Source organism: Egretta garzetta, unplaced genomic scaffold, assembly GCF_000687185.1.
Source record: "Egretta garzetta isolate BGI_Z169 unplaced genomic scaffold, ASM68718v1 scaffold523, whole genome shotgun sequence".
NCBI lineage: Eukaryota > Metazoa > Chordata > Aves > Pelecaniformes > Ardeidae > Egretta > Egretta garzetta.
This window is the reverse complement of record NW_009259177.1, coordinates 1,813,573-1,832,271: the sequence shown is the minus strand read 5'-3', so window position 1 is coordinate 1,832,271 and position 18,699 is coordinate 1,813,573. Positions and strand designations below refer to the sequence as shown.

At 45.5% G+C, this 18,699-nt stretch overlaps 1 protein-coding gene across 1 annotated transcript in view; it reads left to right on the top strand.

The window, feature by feature from the left end:
- Window positions 1-1,111: 1,111 nt before the first annotated feature.
- The window catches only part of PAX6 (paired box 6), a 58,557-nt gene continuing 40,969 nt past the window's right edge, over window positions 1,112-18,699 (top strand). The window contains exons 1-2 of the mRNA XM_009635584.2: window positions 1,112-1,443; window positions 2,593-2,782. Of these exons, the coding sequence (XP_009633879.2) occupies window positions 1,112-1,443; window positions 2,593-2,782 (522 nt within the window). The remainder of the gene's footprint in view (window positions 1,444-2,592; window positions 2,783-18,699) is intronic.

Sequence of the window (18,699 nt, the reverse complement as noted above, 5' to 3'; positions counted from 1 at the left end):
CACTGGCATTTCCTTCCTGCCCCCCTGCTTGGAGATGCTCCAGAAAGGAGCAGGGACTCTCCCCACTGGTTTGACCAGTTTGGGGAAACAAGACTGGATGGATCAGCTCTTTATAAAGAGGGAATGGAAAGCATATCTTTTCACGCAACAAATAAACGTAATTCTGATGTCATTTATTTAAAGAAATTTACAGCCAAAACCTCAAATTTTTGGAAATTGTTGTCTGGCTTGCAAGTTATCCTCTGACGCGTTGAGTGCTGGGCGCTACTTTCCAGTGAAGGCAGGAAGGAGGCATTGGTACCTGGCTGGAGGAGTGAGCAAAGCAGCTTCACACCAAACTGCTGCTGTCCCGATAGGTGCAAATGTACAAAAATAAAGCACAGAAATCCATTTTGCACTGCGAGTGTGTGGCTGTACCCACAGCTCCCATCAGTGTAGGTGTACTGACAGCACAGAAGTGAAGGTGTGAAGCTGCCTCAGCTGTTTTAATGGATACGTCATCTAATACGTAGTAAGAGAGCAATTTCATGGCTATTCAATAGTCCAGCGAGGTCCTGGAGAGGACACTGCAGAATAAAACGTAAAGCAGATGTCTAAAAACATTCTGAAAAGAGTTTACCAGCTAATCAGCAAAGCACCATAATTATGCCAGATGACAAAGCATTTCAGGAGTATGAGTTTCTCCACTGGCAGGGCTCAAAACAACATGAAGCCTCATAACTTTTTAAATTCCAGTCAGATCCCGCATGCTCTCCCCACCGGCTTCCAGCTGACTCATCCTTTTCAGAATATTTCTTTTCATTACTGTGTTTGTAGGCTGCACATCCCGGAGCTGGAGCCAGATCAAGCTGGTACTAGCCAGTGCGGTGAACCAGCATTTCTCCATGGTGGTCTCATCAGTTTCTGCTGAATTTCAGCTTTCACTGAAAAGGAAAGGAAAGGCAAAAAAAAAGAAGCCGAGCTCTCTAGGAACAAGGAGCAAGCTTTGCGACTGTGACCCCACAGAGGGCTGCTTCACCGGCATGGTAGGGAAGGAGAAACAATGGGAAAGTGTGATTGAACGGCAGAGGGGACCTGCTTGAAACATAGAGGGGACCTGTGGCAGGTCCCAATGGCAGAGTCACCTGTGGGAGCTGCAGGTGTCTCCCCATTCCCGCCCACACGACTGGGGCACACGGCATGGAGACGCTGGAGAGGAGATGACCTGCACATGTTTATAAATCAGACTGCTGCAAGGGTGAAGCAACCTGGTGCAAACCCCATGCCGGTGTCCCTGCCCTGGGGTCCCCTGGCAAAGGACCCCATCGGGCACATCGGTGCCATCGCCGCGAGGCTGCTGTCCCTGTGCCTGCCCTGCCCAGCACAGCCACTCCGCACCAAATGGCCCTTTCTCCACGTGAGAACCAAAGGGCAAACGATGCTCATCAGCCAGAAAAGCACCATGTAAGCAGAAATGGAAGATTTCCAGTTCCTAAAGAGCTACCAGTGAGCATTTTCAAAGTGGCGTTAAAGAACTCTTTGAAGTACAGCCCGTGAGTTAAAAAAATGTGTTTGGGGGATAAATCCATATCATGTTCCAAAGATACAAACTAAGCTTCATTTTACTAAATATAGACATGTAAGGCACGGCAAAATTAATCAAAACTCTCAATCATATCTTCCAAAGAGATGTGTTGTGACAGGAGACCAGCAACCCCATGAAAATAAGGGCTCGGTATTCCAGTACTTACACGCACGAGTTACCTCTATAATGTAAGCAAAGCCACTGGATCAAACGTTTGCAGGATTACACCCCTCACGTTGGCAGCTTACGCCAGGTCACTTGGCAGAATCTCTCCCACCGGGCAGTGGCTCATGCTCTGGCCAGGCCCCCGGCACCTCCTCCGTGCTGATGGTGAGTCTCTAGAGCTTAGCTTTTCCACCATCAGAGATCAAGTAGAAAAGTAATGTTAAAAAAAAAGCTTTATTGATTCGGTTATACGAAATGATCCCCTTTGCAGCACGGTTTACACTAAGCTTCCAAATCTGACATCTCTTTGAAAGCCCTCTTAATATATCCAATTATAGATTTTCAGCAACTTTGTGGAATGTCGGCTTTCCCGGCGACTGACCCCGGAAAACACCATTGAAATCAGGAGGGATTTTGCTATTGAGCTCAGTGGGGGAGGATCAGGTCCTACATAATTTTATTGTCAGCAATGATGACCTCTCTTCACAAATGAAGAATACCCATCCTGAACCATGCCCTTCGGAACGTAAACCATTTATTTTTATAGCTGGATCCTTCCCCAAGTGGGATATTTTGTGCATGGTTAACTTATCCCAGGGCTTTAAATGCTTGCCAAGTGGCTTTAATAGCAGGATGTTGTTTAAAAAGATTGGGAAGGATTGTGGGCAGTAATAGAGATAATTGCCAAGGAGAGATAAATGAATCTTCAATCTCAAACCAACTTGGCTTTATCATTGGGTCAGGAGGGAAGATCCAGAAAAATCCCCTGTCTAAGACTAAATGCATAATGATAGTTTGGGATTTAGGGAAGTTGGCAGCTGTCGAGATTTTTTGATAAAAACATCTTTTGAGGCTTAATACAGGTTTGCAATTCCATATAAAGGCATGAAAGTCCCTTTTCACTCCAGGGATTTGGCATCGGGGAATAAAAAAGCTGGAGGTGAATTTTTGGGAGAGGAGCAGACAGCAAATGACATCCTGAACTGGGAGTTCTGCGGGCTGCGCCGGGGTGGTGAAACTACATGTGAAGGGGCTGAGGGCAGAGCCAAGCAGGTAAGGAGTGTTTTGCAAGACACAGGGAACCTGCAATGGAACGGGTGCCCCTTGGCCAAACCCTTGATCGATCACCTCTTGGCCACCCCTCGGCCACCCCTCAGCTGCCCCTTGGCCCCCAGAGTGGCTGGGAGAGGGCAGTGAATGCCAGACCCAAAACTTTCCTTTCTGTTTTGCAAATAGCAGAGAGCGCATTTCCAGAACATATTCAAGCGCATTTATTTGTTTATTCATTCACCGGGGAGGGGAGGAGGTCAACAGCCAACCATTTTAATGAGAAATTATCTTACCTTATCATGCAGAATAAGGTACTGCATGACACAGCGACTTTTTGGGTCAACCTTTTTAAAAATGAGTTGCCAAATAAAGACTGCTGAAAAAAGAAAAAACAAAGACTGACCTCAGACAGGTCTCCCCTGCTAGGATTTGAGGGGATTGAGTGGAGTTTCAGCTTTTCTCCCTCCGGTACATCCTCTCGCCCCTTGCCTGCTGTCAGACAGCACCCCACAGCACCCCAGGCAGCAGGACCCTCGCTGCTCTCTGTGCTCCAGGCCACCCGGCGTGACTTCTGCAAACACTCACCGGGCTTTTAGAAGAGTGGGGGAAAGCATTTTAGGGGGACATGACTTTTTTTTTTTTCAGCAGAGGCCTTAACCAGCCAGCGGTGGGGGTGGGGGGTACTTCTGGGATATGATCAGTGAATGTGGAGCACTCCCAGAGCTTCCACAAGAGTGGAAAAGGCATTTCAGCAAATTCTAACTTATTTTTCAGCAAAGAACTTTTCCATCTCAGGGTGAGGCTTTCCCCAGTTTTCTTCTTACCAGACTACTTTTTTTCCATTCTAGACCCTATATTCTCAGCTATAGGGAATAACATGGAGGAAACCTAGAAGCCCAGTACAGGGGGAGGCCTGACAAAACGATTTCTCTCTGTACGATCTGAAAAGGAAACCGTGACCCATTTTTCCAAAAGCAATATTTAAAAAGGCAGAGCAACGTGACATGAGCAATACAAAATGGGCCACCTTTGGATTAAAGAGTCACTTTTCAAACCTCCCAGCCTCTTCCCATGCTTGCAAATGCCCCTGAGAGGCTGACAAAAGCTCTGAAGGAGGTGCGTGGTTTGGCGTGATAAATCCTTCTCTGTACACAGGGCCCAGGAGGAGTGTGGTTCTTGCAGGGTTTACAAAAACAAAGAGGTTGAAAACAAGCTATGAAATAAAACTGGGATAAAACCATCCCAATACATGAAAAAAAAAATCCCTTGCCAGTGAGCACAGCTCCACGTTACCCAGAAGGAGAGCTTTCCCGCCGGCGTGTGAATTACAGCCCATTCCCAGCTCAGGGATCTGCATTTTCAGACAGGCTTAGCCCCTCTCTGGGGAAGGGTGCAGCCTCCCCAGCCGGCGGGCCATGGGCTAAACTCACCACTGCCTCGGGCTCCTGTTCACAGCCCGCTTGCCTTTAATATTGACATGCTCACACTTGGCGGTATTATTCGGAGCTTTGGGTCTGATGATCATATTTATATGGCTGACACCCAGACCTACTTGCCTATTCCTGCAGATTCCCGTGAAGTGCTGTCATGGCTTATTACCTGTCTATCTGCGCTTCAAGCCTGGGTGACTTTTCATTTTTTGAAGCTTAATGCTGGGAAAACAGAATCGCTTCAGATTGGTTCAGTTCACCTCCTGGATGTACGGATTTATGATATATAATACTGTATCACACACAGCTCGGGAGCTGGTTTCACTGCTAGGCTCTTAAAAATGGCCTTATTTTATCTGAAATAAACCTTTGCAGCAGCGTATCAGCAAGAGGAGAGAAGGGAAAAAATCTTCATCAGATTTCGAAAACTTGTGCGGCTTTTGTCGCATGTTGCTTGTCAGGCTGAGGAGCCCTCGTTCATGCCTCAGTCTAATCCAGAGTTGTGTATCGTAGCTCAGTGATAATTGGAAACTCTTCTCACTCCAGCATTTTCAGCTGTTGTAAAAGTCTGCAGCTAATGTCATAACAAGAATTAAACTGTCTCATCATATTACACCCGTCTTAGCTGACTTCACTGGCTATTAAGGTGACAGCGCATTGATTTAAAATTTGTGTTAATTGTTTACCCCTTCTTGCAGAGGCTTTCTTGGGGTTTTTGTAGCAACCTGCAGGCTTTCTGGAGCTGTGGATTATCTTCACATTCAGCTTTATATGGACTTACAAAAAAATATCCTCTTTGCCTGGATCACACCACGTAATACCCTCAGCTCGTGGATTTCTTTGGCACTTATATTCCCTGCATGGGTCACTTTTAAAAATAAGCTAGTGGAGAGGGCATGGCTGGCTTTGATATTACAAGACTTTAAGAAGCTTTTTTCCCTCTCTGATTTTTATTTGCATTTGTTGCCTTCAGTTTTTCTGGCTACTAATAAGGGTGTTGTTTCAGAGAAACAAATGCAGGTGCTCTGCCTACAAAACCTTTTGCTTTATATGTTTAACAAGGAAAGCTGCCTGTACCCCCCTCCCCAAAAGAGACCTTACAGCCCATCATCCTCAGACTCCCACTTTTGGGGTGAATAAATGCTTCCCCGTGTAAGGCCGTGGTAACAAACTTTTTACCTGGAGTTGAGAATGAAAATTGCTCTGTGCCATATGCTCTCTCTCTGGCACAAAATGAGCATCCCCTCTATGGGAGTTTGGCATGCTCCATCTTTGCAAGGCTGGTAAATAGGGGGCATTTTCTTTTTTTTCCCATAATCTAGCTCTCCAAGTCCATAAACAAGATATTTCTCCACAGATATTAGAAAAAAAAAATCCTTTATTGTCTCTGAGCCTATGAGTTTTATTCATCCCCTTCACTGAGGGCAGAAACATTTTTCACCTTCTGCTCCACTTTATTGTGCTTTCTCTCGCTGGAGCAATTACTAGAATGGGGAATGGGAAGACGTCAACTTGTCTTCACAAAAAAATCCTCCAGTTTAAGGGAAAGAAGCAAGTAATCAAGTAAGTAATAAATATTTATTTGTGAGTTTAAAAGTCTAGTGAAATCACCAACTAGTTTTTGTCTCTGATGCCAGGGACTTTGGATCAGATCTCAGGCTCGTTCTTGGGATGTGACCTCAGATAACGGACTTCTTCCAAAGGAGACCCGCTCTGGCCTCCCTGGGCAAGAAACGCCAGTCATATAACCAAGCCCTTCCTCACCCCATCTCCCACTCGTTCTTTTTTTCGCTTTTTAGTAAAAAAAAAGAGTTTGTGCATGAGCTGCGACCGGATTTTAAAATTCTCTAGCGGCCAGTACATTTTACACAGCTTATAGCTTATAAACATGATTGTAAATTGCAAAACTATTACTAGTTATTTGAGTTCCCAGTGTTTATACCTGGGGAAAAGCAAAGTTTCCCAACCGTCATTAGCGAGCACTTCATTAGAAAACAACATTCACTATTTATATTTTGAGCAGAAAAGCGCCACTCACTTGTATGAATAAAGCATGCGCTTTCCCAGGCCGCTGCTGCCTGCTCCCCGCACACCGGTAGCCCCAGCCAGCTCCAGCACCCACGCATGATAGAGCCTCGAAACGGAGAGGGATTTGCTGTAATAGCTCCAGCGACAAGTACAGCTGCCGGATGGCGCTGAGGGCGCCTGGGTGCCCTTGCCATTGCAGCAGTGCCAGTAAGGTAGTCTATATTTAACGTGAACTTTTCTGCCTTTGAAAAGCATTGCTTGGTGCACAATAATCGCCCTTTAAAAGCCTTTTGTTTCATTCCTGTTTTGATGAACTTCTTTCCCTTTGATGTTCATCTGGAGTTTAATCGCGATAAAACGCGCACAATGGTTAGATTGTGGAAGAGAAAAAGGTGCTGGGAGAGCACAATACAGCACATTATCCACTGTCTCCCCTGTGCTGCTCTCTTGGCAGGCGGCAGCGAGTGCTGCAGCGAGAGTGAACCCGGGTGACCGCTGCTGCCTGCAGCCTCCCTGCTGCTGCTGCTGGTGGCCATGACATTGCAGGTCTACAGGGTCAGTCCCAGTTTGGGGCATCCTTTCTGAAGACCTCCCCAGCCTCAGGGAGCACTGGCCAGCCTCAGAATGTGGCATTACATGGGCAGGATGCATCCCAGCTCCCTCACTATGCATCAGAATCCCACATCAGCATCTCCCATATCTGCCTCTAGAACAGGAACGTAGAAGTTTGAGGAAATCCCCTCTGAAGCACTGGGATGCTCCCGGCACAGGGTAGTGCTCCAGCACAAATGCCAGCCTCTTCCCAAGCTGCTGGTTTTCAGGAGCTGTGTGGAACTGCTGTTGGGGGTCTGGCTGCCAGGGTCAGGCTCATCTGTGAGCGGCTGGGGTTTTGTTTGGAGATACACTTTCAGTCCATCTGACTGGGGAGGAAACCTCAAAAAGCAGGAGGCAGAGGGAACCCCTAAAGGTGCTGGTTTTATAGTCCTTCCACAATCTTAAGAAAGGGCACTGCCTAATCATTTCAGAAGGCAAGGTGGGGCCACAGCGGCTATGGCTGGTCTAAGCAGCATTGTGCCCACAGGCCAGCGCTCGCCTGGGTGCATTTCTCCCTGCCCAGACCCTCTGTGGGTTTGAATCACCTCCCTCATGGTATAAGTCTCCTTACGAATTATTTGTGCATATTAATTCCTGGTGTTACAGGTTTGTCCCCCAGCCGGGGACATCTCCAGGCAGCCGGGGCTGATGTCGCCTGCCCGCATGCTGCCTTGCAGCAGTGCCCCATGGTGCCCAGGAGCTCCTGTGGAAAGGGCAGTGCCCAGGCTGCACCCGCATGCCCGCTGGGGCCGACAGACTGAGGTGACACCCCTGTGACGCAGGTATCGCCCTTGCCCGGTCCTGGGCCCAGCCCTGCCCCTGGGCAGTTGCTGCTCTCAACCACGTCACAGTACACACCAGCCTGGGTCACATCACAGAACATGTCATCCCTGGTCACATCTCGGGACTTGCCTAGCCCTGTCACACCCTGTCCCCGCTGCGGGCAGCGCCACGAGGCTGGGGTGCAAACCCTGCACCCTCCCAGGCTGGGCACATCCCCAGCACTGTCTTGCACCCCAGCCCCTGTTTCAACCTCCATCATCCCAGACCCCTGAGGACAGGCACAGTATCTATTTGGGATATTTTTGTGCAGCACCAATGCAATATGTCATTTTCTGTGAAGCTCCTTATAGCATTTGGTAGCCTAAATCAGAAACAAGCCCCAAATGCCTTTTCCCGGGGGTGGCTGAGATGGCTCCTGCTGTTCAAGCACAGTTCTGCAGTTCAGGATGGGGACTCGCAAGGACACGTGTCCGTCCTGCCTGACCCACCCCGCCGTCTGCGGGCAACCCCCTGCATGAAATAAGCACAGTCCTCATGAACCCATATATAATCTCATTTCTCCTTAGATGGGCTCTGCCACCAACAACCGTCGCTGAATTGTTTCTTTGGAAGAAAATTGTACTTAGATCTTCCGCAGATATTGCTTCTTACCCAAGAATGGGTTTGAGGGGTATTTTAAGTACTCATTGAGTTGCAGAGTTTGGGGATCACACATTTTCCATATTTTTTTCTTGGATTTTTAACCTTATTTTATGGCATCTGTACTTGCTGCTGGTCTGACCTACTTAGTGAAGTCAACGACGTTGGAGATTAAAATGAAAGATCCAGTTCAGTGCATACTTATAATGTTAAGGTCCTGAAATAATTTGTTAGTTTCTAATAATCATTTCTTTCTATTCAAAAACTAATTGTAACTTTGCATTCAAAAAAATCTTATTTACAAACCAAAATAATTTGGTTTGCCTCAGAAGGTAAACTCTGTAAGCCCAAATAACTGAACTGCACCTAAAAAGTATACCAGGATCTTTATCAACGCTGTTTATTAACCAATGCAAATATCTCCCAGTGTACAGCATGGTGTGCTACAGTCCCTGTAAAATTTAGCTTAACTATGGTGAAAAAATCTTTTTTTTTTTTAGGAATGCTTTCCACTGCATCCCCATTTCGAAACCAGAAAGGAAACAAGTCGTAGCAGACTTTCTCTTGCAAAATGAATTTGTCAAGCTCTGCTGCATTTTGCTGAAGTGTAAGAAACTTAAATAAAAGTGATCCTAAAGTTAAGAAGCTGGCTTCAGGGCAGAGACTGGTGGGGATTTCTGTGAGTATATTTGCTCTTCCTAAAGTTGGAGGTGTGGGTAGGTTTTCCTGTTGCCAGAGGAAATCATTAATGACTCTAAGACCTTCCAAGGCTGCTATTTTCCCTTATCTATTGTACAACGCAGCTAATAGTTTGATAATATTTTGCAGATATGAGTGAAAATAACTTATGAGATCACTTTACAATTTTGAAACAGCATCTGGGCTTTCCTTTATTCCATTACACTTTATGTGCATGTGTGTGTGTGTGTGTGTGTGTGTGTGTGTGAATTTTTCACAGCAAACGAAAAGTGCCAATGCTTAACAGTTTGCAGGAGCGTTCATGCAGGGCCTGATCCAGAGCCTCTCCCCCTGCCCCTGGGATGGATCAGGGGCACAGAGCTTCTGTAAATTAGGCACAAGGGTTTCAGGTGGGTCCTGGAGCATCAATGAACACATTCTTGCCTTGATAAAAAAATACTTGGAGCGTAACAGTGTGTTTTCCTGGTATTTGACGCCTTGGGAGAGTACGGCCACACTATTTAACACTGCATTTTTCTGGCTTTGAATCCATATTATGAACCCATCACCAAAGAGCTTTCCAAAATTATTACATGACCATGACCATGGCGTTAATGTTTCAAAAGCAGTTGCTGTCTGTGTAAGGTTTTTCTGTATTTTTACCGCTTATGTGCAAGCTGGAAGACTTTTTTGCTACATCTGAGCTGCACTGAAGCAGCCTATATAAACTGCTGTTAATATTCAGCGGGCTTATGCTGCCATGTGGGAGCTTGCACATCGAGTTTTCAGTGACCCCTTCAGACACAGGCGCAGACCTGCTCTGCTGCGATACCAGCTCTCTATGTACATGAGGGCATTTGCGGATATGCTTTGCTGGGCAATAAAAATATAATTAAAAATGTGCAAAATTAACGTGTGCAATGTTTTATTCCTGGAGGTAAAATCCACTTAGTAAAACTTCACCATTTTACTGAGTGAGAGATTCGTGCTCAAAAACGCATTTCTGCAGTTTTCGCAATGAATTTCCTCAGGTGATTGATTTATAGATGGCTGAATAGTGGATAAAAGCAGAGTGCAGACAATCAACATAAATTACTAGTATTAAGTAAGTGCCAGATACTGGGAGAGTCTTTATTACTTTGGAGTATCTCATATCAGTAAAATAATTTATTTTCACATAACATGAGACAAAAGTCATTTGCAAAACAATGTATCGAACCTAACTGAGCCCGGTTCATTCCTAAACTCTGTATGTTGCTACAGTAACCACAGATTCATTAAACGTGATATACAAAGATTTTTCTTAACCAAAAAATCAGTTACACCCATGAATGCCACTTTATAATTAAAACCAGACTCCTGAGTCTGTGTACAGTGAGGAAGCTCAGAACCCCAGTGAAATCCCTTGCCAAAGCACATCCAGAATGTTTTTAGGAGCAGGGTCTGTCAAAGCACCCTGCAAGGGCCATCACCATCCTCCAGCAAATGCTGTCTGTCTCAGGGACGAATTACACAGAAATTTGGGTGCCTGGGCCAGCCTTGCGCAGAGGTCACTGCAGGTTTTGTCCCACGCTCTCAGGCTGAGATGTGCAGACAGCACCTCATGTCCAAACCAAACCTAACTGGATCATGGGACCCATGAAGAAGAGCCAGCCCGGGGTACAGGCAGGTGGGCTGTTTGTGGCTTAGAGCTCACTGCTTGCTCCCTTTGCATCCTTTCCTTCTGAGGATTTGGGGGTCCAGAAAGTTTTTGGTGTTAAAGAGAGCTTTTCTTAAGTGCTAGGGGAAGGGCTGTGTTTTTTTTCCCCATCTCCTTCTGCTCTACATAATCTGTCAATATTGGGTTTCCTTTCATTAGAACTTTCCTCTCTCTTAATGTCTGTTCCTCCTCACTGACGGTTCCTCCCTTTACCATGGCTTTTCTCAGTGGTTTGGTTTGATTCAAACTGAAACAGCTACGGCAGTGTCTAGAAGTAACTAATTTGATTATACCTATTTCCTATAAAGCAAACTATTTGTATCAATCAGCTTTGTTCTTTGGATAATGTTTTTAGGGAAAATGTAATACTCCCTTTATTTTAGATCCCTTTTTTGTCTTGCTTCAGGCATAGGCGCCAAGAGATGTGCATGTAACATAGATGTTTAATTTACTCTTCCAAATATACACAGTATATGGCTATGTGCAATAAACATTGCTAAGAGCATGGCTGAAGACAAGAAAAAAAAATCAGTTATAAAGCTGCTGTAAATTCCTTGTTATCTAATAATTTCAACACCTACTGATGAAGCTGAGCCTCCTTTGCACCCTCGTGAATTTAAGAGCCTAGGGGACACGCTTATTCACGAACACAAGCTGCGTGTTTGTGCACAAACTGTACAGCAGATTTTGAAATAACCATCTGAGGATGTTATGGCTGCTAGTCAAAATCCGACAGTAAAGGGAGATTTTTGTTTAAATAGGGGGATTCGGAATGTGACTCAGAAAGAAATCACGCAGGATACAGGGACTTCACGAAAAACCCTTAGAAAAACACATTATTGTCTGGAAAACCTGGACATCCAAGTGTAAAATCTGCAAAATTTGCAATATCTGAGTTATATCTCTTCCCTTTTACTTGCAGATTGTGGATGGAGTAAGTGATGTCTGCAGTGAAACACCGAGCAGCAGACAGGGAAAGGGGAGGGCAAGAGCTAAACTTCCATCGGCCTCAGAGAGACCAAGCTTTCCTCCACACAGCTTTAGCCTCTGGTTTTCACGTCTAGGTGTAAATCTGGCTTTGGGCTATGATGCACACTTCTGCCAGACGTGGTTAGCGTTAATCACGTATTATTTAGATCAATAGGGATCTGTGTTTGATGCATGTAGCAATTGCTCTGTATCCTCTAATGCTTTGTATTCAACAATGTCAGTTCTAAAAAGCAATTTATACCCAGGCTACGACCCCTTTACTCCCCAAAATCCCACCATTACTGGTAATGTAAAGTTCTACTGCTCATAAAAGATAATATAAAATATCACCATCCTGATTTTTTTTAATGTCCTAGTAGTCCCACTGATTTCACTGTTTATGGGATTTTTCGTATCACGCTGTTTAGTATTAACTGGGTATGTGCACCTGGAAAAATCAGTAGTGAAAGAGCAGCATCCAATATTTGAAATGTCCATCTCCATGAACGGCTCCGTCTCCCTGTCCACACACACACATATGTATGTGTCTCTCCATCCCAGTGCTCAAATCAGAAATGTATGGTTGTTATTGCAAAAACTCACGTAGCACAGCGCGACCATAATCCCATGTATGCTCAGACATGTTGCAGGAGGTAGCAGCAATTTACAGCCGCATCAAATGCCATGGCTTCGGCTTCCCTGAGAAGTATTTCTCACACCAGAAAATGTAATTGCCGTTCCACTGTGCCTGCCCACATGGTGATCTGAAACACTTTGGTAAAATGAAGCAACCTGTCAATACTGTATCTATCGCAGATGAGACATCTACAAATACTGATCAGTGTAATCTGGTCATTGATTTTAGGATTCTCAGTCCTCCGAGGACTGTGACAAATCAATACATCGTCCCTGAGTGATGGGGTTGGCTTTTGGATTTCTGATTTCATTGGGGATATCGTGTAAAAGTTCATGTAAGCGGAGGGCGCTCTGCTGCTGCCCAGCTGAGGAGGCTCCGGACCACGTGTGGGTCCTTCAAAAACCCGACAGTGGTGCACACCATTAATTAACAGCCAGGTACAGCGCAGACAGACCAACATCGCTCTCTTGTTTAGGACATGAAAAGGAGAACTGTTTCAGTATTTGCGAAAGTTCCTGCTTCGCCCCAGACTTGCCTTGTTGTGGAACCCACTTGCATTGTACAAGCGTCGGTACCATCCTAGTGGGGTTTGGTGAGGTGGTGATGTGAAGGAAGCATTTGGCTCTCGGTGCGGCTCAGTAAATCTTCTTTGTAAGAATGAAGATACAGAAAAAACACTGTCCTGCTGTATCTGTCTGCAGCTTGCACGTGCAGTGTTATCCCTCTGACATACTTGCTCCCTAACAGATCGTATTCAGATAAAAGTGTGCTTGTAAAAAAAAGAGATATTCTCCTTCTGAGAGACCCAGGAAACTGCGGGCCCACATCTGTAGGTTTCTGAATGCACACACACACCCCACACACAGAAAGACCTCCAAACATACACACTTACACAATCTTTTATGTAACTGGACTTCAATGCAATGCAAATGTTTACAAAAAACGGTTTGCAACTCACTGGCTAAGGAGGATTGAATAATTTGCTGAAGAAAGCAGGGAAAAGTTCCTAACAACATCTCCAACTCTTCAATTTCAAATTAATCAGAAAAAGTAAAAAATGTATGAAGAAATGTTTAGATTTCAGTTAATCTTTAAGATCTAATTCACACACAGGCAAGGTATTTGGGTACTGCACTGAAAAGCCATGTAATAAATATACCGTGGAATTACTAGGAATTCCCACAAATACCCTGGATATTGTCCCCGGGGCCTGTTCCTATCATTCCAAACACCACAGCAGCTTCCAGTTTTCCTCACTTACTCTAAGATGAATATATCAATATATATTCTTTCTTTACCCAAATTGTAAGCTGTTCTCAAACCTAACTGGAAGGAACATGCTGGCAGAGGCACAGAACGGGCAGTTTTCCCATCTCCATGTAAAGCCTGCAACATCAGACCCGCTACAGATGAAGTCGCTACCACTGAGCAAGGTACAGCCCAAATACGATGCCTAATACAAACACCTAACAGGGACTGAACTCCAAAATATTACACCTTAAAAACATGACATCCCTATGCCCTGGAAAGTAATTGTCAGTGCATTTTGGAAGTGTTAAATTCGCTTCTGTTCTGCTTAGAGAGAGTATTTTCTCACCCTTTGTTTGCTATGATAATGTGTTATTGAGACAACCCACCTTTAAAACTGGAGAAAAATTACAACATTCCATCTATACACATGTTTAAAAACATGGCTTTACAGAGCGCATGACAGCCTGACAGAAGGTTTTCTGGTTACTCAGACAGACCCGCAGAGCTGGGGTTTGCCGCTGTGAATCGTGTGGACGTTCCCAACTCATGACCCTCCGCAGACAACATGGGCTCAGAGAAACTCCAGAGAACATGCTTTTCTGCACCAAAAAAGGCTGACGTTATTGCATCTACTCTACAACTCTGAAACTGCTAGTTTATGCACCGTCATTACTGCATGAAATACAATTCACACGTGAATAGCGACCATGGCGAGCCTGAGATACGCTGTTAAAGAGACAGACTCTTCCGCATACTTCATTTGCTGTCTGCTCTCAATCCCTACCCAACGTACTGGGCAGACCCCCAGAACCAGGTAATTCATATATAAGACTGTATATTCTCCACACTAAATAGCTATAAGGACTCTCATTTTTCAAGAAAAAGCTCAGTTTTAGACAGTAATAGAAAAGAAAATGCGCTTAGCATTGATCGTGAAAGAATAGAAATACAACCTGTGGTATTCAGTTACTGATATAAACACCACCGTGCACTGTGCAAGCTGTGATTTCAGCCTAGTGACTGCATCACGTGGACCTGGGAATTTGTCCATCTTGTCAGCAAGCTTTGGATCAGTCCCGTGGAAGCCAGAGCTGTATCTATGGCTTTCACCTTCTGGCTGGCGAGTCTTGCAAACTCAAAGAAAAGCACGCCTCTCTCGCTTACTTGCTCTGTAAACAAGTACAGACCACGTCACCAAAAAGGGTCTGGGATTTACCCAGCAGAGCAGTGAAACATCTGCAGTCTTTCACATATTTCACAAAGAAACATTTGTCCGGTAGCACGTTGCATCGTATCTGAATGGCAACACATGGAACCATAGGCAGAGCAATCGAATCACAAAGAAACTAAGTATGACAGAAATCTAGATTCTATTTCCATATATTCCACATATAATATAAATATATTATACATATGGATTTGTTTAAATATATTTATCTTCCATGCAAAATATAAATACAGAATACACATATATAAATATACAATATAAATATATTTTGGTAAATCTATAGTCTATATCAAATGTGATTTAAAAGCACTATTGCAATTTGGGGCAAAAGTTTTTGTTTGCTGATACGCAAAGACATACAAAATGTTTCTATAAATAAGGAGTCTGAGCTTTTCAGGAAGATCTATAATCTTATATTGACTAGTTGTATTATTTACATGGGTCTTCCTGGATAACATATGTCATTTTCACGGTAACATAATTTTTAAACCTGAAATTATTCTGCATTTCTGATGTGGGATTTTGTCATCAGGGTCACTTTTAGAATGCGGGAAATGATGGCAAAACACAGGGCTAAAATTTGGACAAATAGAGGAGTGTTATGTTTGCTCATTTTAAAAAGAAATGGGAGTCCAGGAGCTGTAATGTAGCGCACGTTGTGTCTATGCAACCATACCTCCTGACACTTGGCAATCATAAATTGCAGTATTCCTGGAAACCCAGAGTCGGCTGATTAAGAAGGCATTTGAAGAGGTCTGGCCAAATAACTACCTTCCTGACACGAGGGCCCCGAGAAGCCAACAGGAGCTGCTCACGTTTCTCCACCGCACGCAAGATGAAATCCAGAAACTGGTACGGAAATGGGTTAGATGCTCACAGGGGTTAGCGCTCCTCAGAAGGGCGAAAATGTGGCGCTATTAACAGAGGGTGTGTGAAAGTGTGAATGTATAGCCGAGGCCGGGTGCGAGGGGTGTGCGTGTGCATTAATCTGCCTTTGGTTTGTGCTGCGGCATCTTCTGGGGCTGCAAGCAGCTGGGCCAGGCCCCGTCGTGCTCAGCTAAGCAGAGGCACGCTGGAAATCATGCCCGAGAAGGGATGGAAGAGCATCACCGCTTGTGTCTGTGTGTGTGAAGGGAGCCAGAGGCGTGATGCGACCAGGCGTGCATCTAGCTTGAGCACTCAGGGTGCCCGTGCACTGCTCCCCCAGTCAGTAAGGTCTCGAGGGGGGCAGGTGCAAGCGTTTGCAGGCAAAAGGGGGAACTCTGAGCAGCCTCACACACCCAGAGTCTCCTGTGTCCAATTTCACCTTTGAGAGACGCCAAAGGCATCGCAGACTGTGTTGCGGCTTGACGGGGAGACAGCCTCACCCCCCATGTTAAGGTGCTGGACGGATTTTTGTTGTGCTTTTCCCACAGAGGTGGAGTTGGGAGAGGGGAAGACGAAACGTCCCAACTTAATATCTTTTTAATGGTCTGATGGAGCGTCTGACATGTGAATCCTCACTGTCCCTGCTCTCCAGCTTGACTTCAATGACTGCTTTTGACAAACAGCCTCCCCCAGACAGGGAAATTCTACTACCTTGCCCAAACCTGCTCAAATACTTTGAGCTCCCAGTTATACATTTAGCACAGGATTTTGGCAAAATGCGGGAGAGGCGCATACTTTGAACTGGAGGTAGACTTGAACAGCCCCTTGATCATCAATGATGTCTTTATCCACTGAACCAGAACTGGGTTTCGTAAACCCTTATGCCCGTAATTTCTTGATCTCCTCCCGATGTGCCAGCCAGCCTCTGCAAACCAGGTCGTTTTAAAAGAGTTCATATGCCTGTATTTCTGCAGCCCTGCAATATGCATTATAAGTAGCTTATCCAGAGCCATCAGTGACCACAGATTAGTGGGGCGATATTCCCTCTGGAAATCTTTGAGCCTGCACTGCCTTCCCTCATTACAGAGGCTATCGGGTCTGCATTGCTTTGCATCCGCTCACCGAGGGGGCTTTACATTAACTCCACTCGGGGGTTTCAGAGTTTTGCCTCTGAGCGGATCATGGGCAAAATGGGATGCTCATTTCCAGCGCATCGCAGGGAAGGGGAGCCCTGCCGCGGCGACTGGGTGCCCCCGTATCCCTGGGCTGGGGCTGGCTCCCAGGGCAGGGTGGGCTCCGGCCGAACACGCCTTTTGTGGGGGTTTTGCTCCTTGTGACTTCTGCCCGCTGCACAAGTCCTAACTGGAAATTAAAAGCCTGTCCCCTCCTAGTCTTCAGGGGTAAATTTCAGAGGCTCCAGCGCTCGATAATTAACAAGTTCTGTCGTTCCCCTCGCTGTTGCACTAGCTGTGGTATTTTTAAAGCTTTTTATTAAAAATTAATTTCTTTATTTTGTTGGAGACCCATCACTCGGTCACGTGGCTCCCTGTCATGTTTCTATCCTTCCTACTCATATTCGAGTTATGCCATCAAGCTAATATATTGTGACTGCTCTTCTCTCTTGTGACAAAGCCTTGCAGCTGCCTCCAAATCAATAGATGTCAAAGAAATATGAAAACAATCATGACAGAGAACTTAAATCCTGGCTAGAGTCTGCATAATAAAAAATGTGCTTCTGTTCTCAAGGCAGCGGATTAATTTATCCTAAAGTTTAGTCAAATTTTATTCCGGTACCTTTTTCCCAGCAGATAGAGCTACATCTGTTGGGTTTGTAATGTAATTTGTAATTACTGCCCTTCATGTGGTCCAATGCCTTGAACCATCTTTAATTAAAAGCATAATTAAGGGAAGATCTAAAGGAAGACAATTACCAGATGGTCTTTTTTTTAGAAACAGTTAGTTTCATTGAGGATGTATCCTGGTCCATTTCTGACTTGGATTAAAAGGCAGGCTGCCTCCCACACAATCTGCGAGGCGAGAGGCCGAAAAGGGGCTTGGGCATCCTGGGCAGCGCCACGGACGATAACTGTGAGGGAGGCTGGGGGGGAGCCAGGGAGGGACCTTGGGGCAGGCGGTCACCCTGGCTGCATTGCATTTCCAGGGGCAGGTGAGCCCTGCTGCCCTCCTCCAACCCAAACCTCTAGCAAAAAAACCCCCAGCCAGCCCCCCCATCACTGGGGACACTCTGCCACTTCTAGGGAGCATTTTCCTAGTGAAAATAGTAATTAATAGTAATAGTAATAAGTGATAGTGATAGTGGTAGTGACAGAGATAATAGCAATAGTAATAAAATAATAAAGGAGGGACTGAGCCCCAGAACAGATTCCAAAAATGAATTATCGCTGCTGCCCCGGTGGGACAGACCCTGGTGGAGGGGACCGTGCCTGCCCAGCCCTCATTCAACACAGCCTGGGTGGAGGTTTCAGCTAAACCTCCTGTCCCGCAACCGCCGGAGGTGAAACCTCCATTCAGGCTGTGGGACAGGGGCATCTCCTCCACCGCCCGGCTGCAGCAGCCACCCTGGCCTCTCTGGGGTTAGTTTTGGGGTCCCTCCTTGCCTCTTGGGGTACTCTCCTTCCAGAAAACAATCCCCCTGCGCCGTGCACCTGGAAGTTTCAGAGAAAACCATTGCTAAAGGAGAAAGGGCAGGAGGGGACGGGAAATAACCCCGAAAAATATGAATAATGCAACAAAGTACAGGAAGCTGGGCATAAGAAAAGGGGAAAAAAAAAAAAAAAAACTGGAAAACCTCGAGCAGTGGTGTAATGTAAATTAAATTTTTGCTGTATTACTAAGATTTCATTATTTGACTGTTCCTACGCAAAGTAAGGCAGCAATGAATTGTAATCATTTCAATTATCTTCAAGATAGTTTCTTTAGGACACAAGTTGTCAAAGATAAAAAAGTACATTCTTGCTGCTCCACGGGTCCATTTTCCAGACGGTTTGTCGTTCTTGCTGCATGATTTAGTCGGGGCTTTTTTGCATACTCCGGCTCTCCCCCACGCCCTCCGCGGGGGCGCGGACCCGCTCCCTCCCCGCGCCGCCGGGCCGCGCA